This window comes from Seriola lalandi, unplaced genomic scaffold (assembly GCF_002814215.2).
Source record: "Seriola lalandi dorsalis isolate HSWRI2012SDOR001 ecotype SW California unplaced genomic scaffold, Sedor1 jcf7180002054898, whole genome shotgun sequence".
In the NCBI taxonomy this organism is placed as follows: Eukaryota; Metazoa; Chordata; class Actinopteri; order Carangiformes; family Carangidae; genus Seriola; species Seriola lalandi.
In genome coordinates this window covers 5,206,668-5,210,544 of record NW_019525450.1, presented here as the reverse complement: position 1 = coordinate 5,210,544, position 3,877 = coordinate 5,206,668, and the positions used below count along the sequence as shown (strand labels likewise).

General features: G+C 41.0%; 1 protein-coding gene across 3 annotated transcripts in view; it reads right to left on the bottom strand.

Moving 5' to 3' along the window:
* Window positions 1-3,877, bottom strand: part of kctd15b (potassium channel tetramerization domain containing 15b) — a 28,656-nt gene that overhangs the window by 21,478 nt on the left and 3,301 nt on the right. For 2 of the 3 annotated variants that reach the window (XM_023429729.2, XM_023429728.2), the window contains exon 2: window positions 3,397-3,572. In XM_023429729.2, coding sequence (XP_023285497.1) covers window positions 3,397-3,572 — 176 coding nt within the window. Of the gene's footprint in view, window positions 1-3,396; window positions 3,615-3,877 lie in introns of those variants that run through there. The other variant, XM_023429727.2, reaches the window with a different exon arrangement.

Below are 3,877 nucleotides of genomic sequence, written 5' to 3'. Positions count from 1 at the left end.
ACATATGACCATGACTGTTTAAATCACGCTCCAGTTTAACTCGTAATACCTGCGCACAAACTAAATGAGCAGCAGAGCTGTTCTTACATGGTTCTCTAGGAGGAGGTAGGGCGCTGTTGCCCAGTATTTGCCTACACGGGTCCATGATGTGAACCAAACATCTCCACTCTTATGCCCACAACATGTGTTGCTAACAGCCACTGTGTTTATCTGCAGCGCATGAAAACATTTCATGTTATTTTGGAGCTACATAACTAAACAGTTTTAAATTCATTCTCATAATTATTTCATGTTATGTGGTTAAAATGAAATGCCTTATCAAACAGCTGATTTTATTTTAGATCATGAACATGTGTTGGTGCCATTCAGCCTCTTTAAAATCTTTTCTTTCTTTTTTTTTTTTTCAAAAAGCAAGAAGTCACTTGAGGGCGCGCTTAGAATAGCTAAGAGGCTTAACAATGACAGGAGATAAAAATAAAAGGAAGAACAGTGTTTTCTGAAACTTGGGAAACAAGATATTCTTTGCCACATTAATTGTAGTGATTTCAGAAAAGTAAACTAGTACGCACAGAGGACCAGTAAAAGAGCTCAAAGCCAGTACAGATTTATCGTCTCTGGACACAGAGGACTCGTGTTCAAAGAGAAAAATGTCCAGTGGTCCTTTCAAAATAGTTTCCTTGTCTCTGGAACATTTCCCCTAATTTCCTCAGCTTCTGTTCAAGTGACTGCTGAGACTGTCCTCTTTGAGAGCTACACAGAGTGTGCATCAATGTTTCATGACCCATGTCCCTTAATATGGCCCGCACAGAAGAAGATGAATAACCACCCATTAGTTACTAGACTAACTTTCTCTTGGCACGCTGCATTATTTAGGGGCCAATCTATTAAAAGTAATCATCAACTTTAAACTCTTTAACCCTGCTCTTTTAGACGTCACGTTTGCACTTTTGCCAGCGTGCCCTGCTCGACCGGACGTGGCCGAAACGCGGTGTATACGGCTCTGCCAGTGTAACTGTTTTGCTTTTTGCTGTCAGCCATTATCCTAATTCACACAAAAGGGCCCCTCCTTCCACTGGCTCCAGTGGAAAGTGGAGCCCTGAGGCCAACTGTACACTGAGGAGGCTGGGAGAGAGTGAAACAGTGAGTGTATGCATGTGTGTATGTGTGTGTCTGTGATCCAGAGTGAGAAAGAAACAGAACGAGAGAGGGAGAGAAAGAGAGAGAGAGAGAGAGAGAGCAACGGAGAGCATGTGTGAAAGAGAGAGCGAGAGAAAGAGAGGAAAGCACTCCAACCAACACTCACACTGGTATCCGGTCTTTACTCTCACTGTGAAAACACTGTTTGGGTGCTCTGACATGACTCTGTGCTCCATTTACATGGTGCCCTGTGTATGTCCCCCTGCGAGTAACTTCTTTGTAAAGTGTGAAGCTGTATCAGAGCATGAAAATAAAGAAACACGATAGCAACACAACAAAAATACAGAATGAAAACTAAACGGAAATCTATCGACAATCTGTGTTGAAAACTGATTTAAAGCAAGTGAATGTCTCCTAACAGGTGATGACCACATCTAAATATTGTCAGCACATTTGATAGAAACTAACTCTTGCCTCGTGGCCACTAGTTAAACCCGATACGACACTGAAACTGTGAGCAACAAAAAGCATCGTTAAAAACAAAAACAATCCGAAAGCCTCGTCTGGGATGAGCTGTATTTTTCACATGACACATTACAGTCAGGAATAAAAAGGAGAGTTGTCAGGGATTTCCTGTCAGCGGACTCTATGAATATCAAGACTTTATTACCAAGGGATTATGTGGATTGTTTCCTGTAGCCAATTTGGCGGATTTTCTAACAACCTGGTGTATGTTTACCTTGGCCCACATGGGACTCTGTCAGCTGACGCAGAACCGAAGCCTGTGTAATGTAATGAATGACACGCTGCATTATAGGAAAAAAGCAGGGGGCCTGAAACGTCCCGTAGTTTTAGTTTTAAAAAAAAATGAAAAAAAATCATACCTCAGTAGAGAACAGAAATATTTCAGCAGTAGTGCGTTTGCTTTCGGAGCTATAGGGCTATCTCTTCTGTGTCACCTTGTTTGTGGATGGAGCTAAAAACGTGAATAAAGTGGGAGGGTGGATTATCAACAGCTCTTACACAATCTGAATCATCATGACTGAATCTTACAAAAGAAGTGCATCAAAAACAAAAGCCTTAATCTAACTCTCGCAATGTGCGAGATCGCACCAGCTCTTTCTGACACTGTCCACACACACACATTCAGTGAACAGAAAGTCACTCTTTTAGTTGGGAAAGTTTGACTGCAATGTCAACCCTGTTCTGGGCCACTGGAAAAATTATAATAATTATTACATAGAACAGAATACGAATATACAGTTTGAAACTTTTGTTATCGTACAAGTGTGTCTTATATCTTGAAATAACCTCTGTCTCCGAGCACAAACAATGACTATAAAGCAGATCTGATGATGGTTAATGCTGGTTCTAAAATAGTCAAGAAAATCAATATGGAACAGGCCAAAGAGTGAGATTTTAATCTGATCTGAATCTGCCCCACATCAGCTTTGATGACAGGGATCCGGACATGCACGTCACTGTTTTTCCTCCAAGGATTCCTAACAGCATTCTCATCTTACTGAGCCAGGAAAAATAAAAAAAATAATAAAAAAAATAAAAAGAAGGGCTGTGAAAGAGAATGAAGTACACGCAGCAATGTGTGTGTTTTTGGTGTGTAAATTCACACAAACAGTACCATTTAAAATTAGCAGTAAAACGTGAAAGGTACTGTAGGCTTAGTTTTTGGCAGCAGCTGAATTTTACCATGTGAAAAGAGATTAAAAAAAAAGGCTTGGAGGTATTTTATTAGGCAATTAAAAATAATCACAGGTAAAACAAAGAAAAACAATCAAATTCATCATTTTAAAGCCAAGAGAGGATAGGAATAATGGAAGCAAGAGAAATGCTCCCACATGGCCTGATAAGATATTAAAGTGGCAGCTTTTGAGGGCAGATGCCACTATAGAAGTTGTCTTAATGCCAGTCAGCTAAATGTCTTGTTAACAGCATAAATCCAATTAGACTTAATTAAGACAAACACCAGTCAAATGGTGTAATAATTGGTTTTATGACAGAAATGCATTTTTAAGCTGTTAAATAGATTTAAACTGATTCAAACTCATTTAAACCTACTTTGATTTAAGTAGGAAAGCTTTTCCATTTTCAGATCTAAAAATTCAAGAATGTCTCACATTTAAAACAAAAGCAACAAGATGCACATCCTGCAAAAATCTCCCTCCGTCCGATTTATAAAATAAAGGAAATGAACTAATAAACTTACTCCAGCATGTGGGGAGCAGCAGGAGCGCATCTTACCTGGAGTCTGGGTACTTGGTGAGGGTCGCCAGGCTGCTGGTGTACATGTGTCCCCCGACATCGATGTGCACCGGGGCGTTTGCCTTGGTCAGCTGAGCCGGCAGAGGGATCCCCTGAGCGGCCAGAGGAGAGACCGGGGACCGGGTCAGAGACAGCCGTGACATGCTTCTTCCCTCCTGAAAACAAGTGTACAGAAAAGCCATGGGAATAAAGGTAAAGAAAAAAAAAACCCCAACACAGTGATCCTACACAGGGAAGCAGATAGTATCCTCTCTGAATGGTATCAGATCACTTCCATGTCTGTCTGGTCGCATATTTAGCCTGGAAATTATTGCCACCGCTCTAATTAAGTATGTTTGCATCTTTTCGTGCAGCACCGGAGGCGAGGATAGGAGGATGCTTATTAGAAAACCAGGGTGAAGAGAGAGATAGAGCGAGATAGACAGATAGAAGGAGAGAGAGAGAGAGAGAGGAGTGGGGC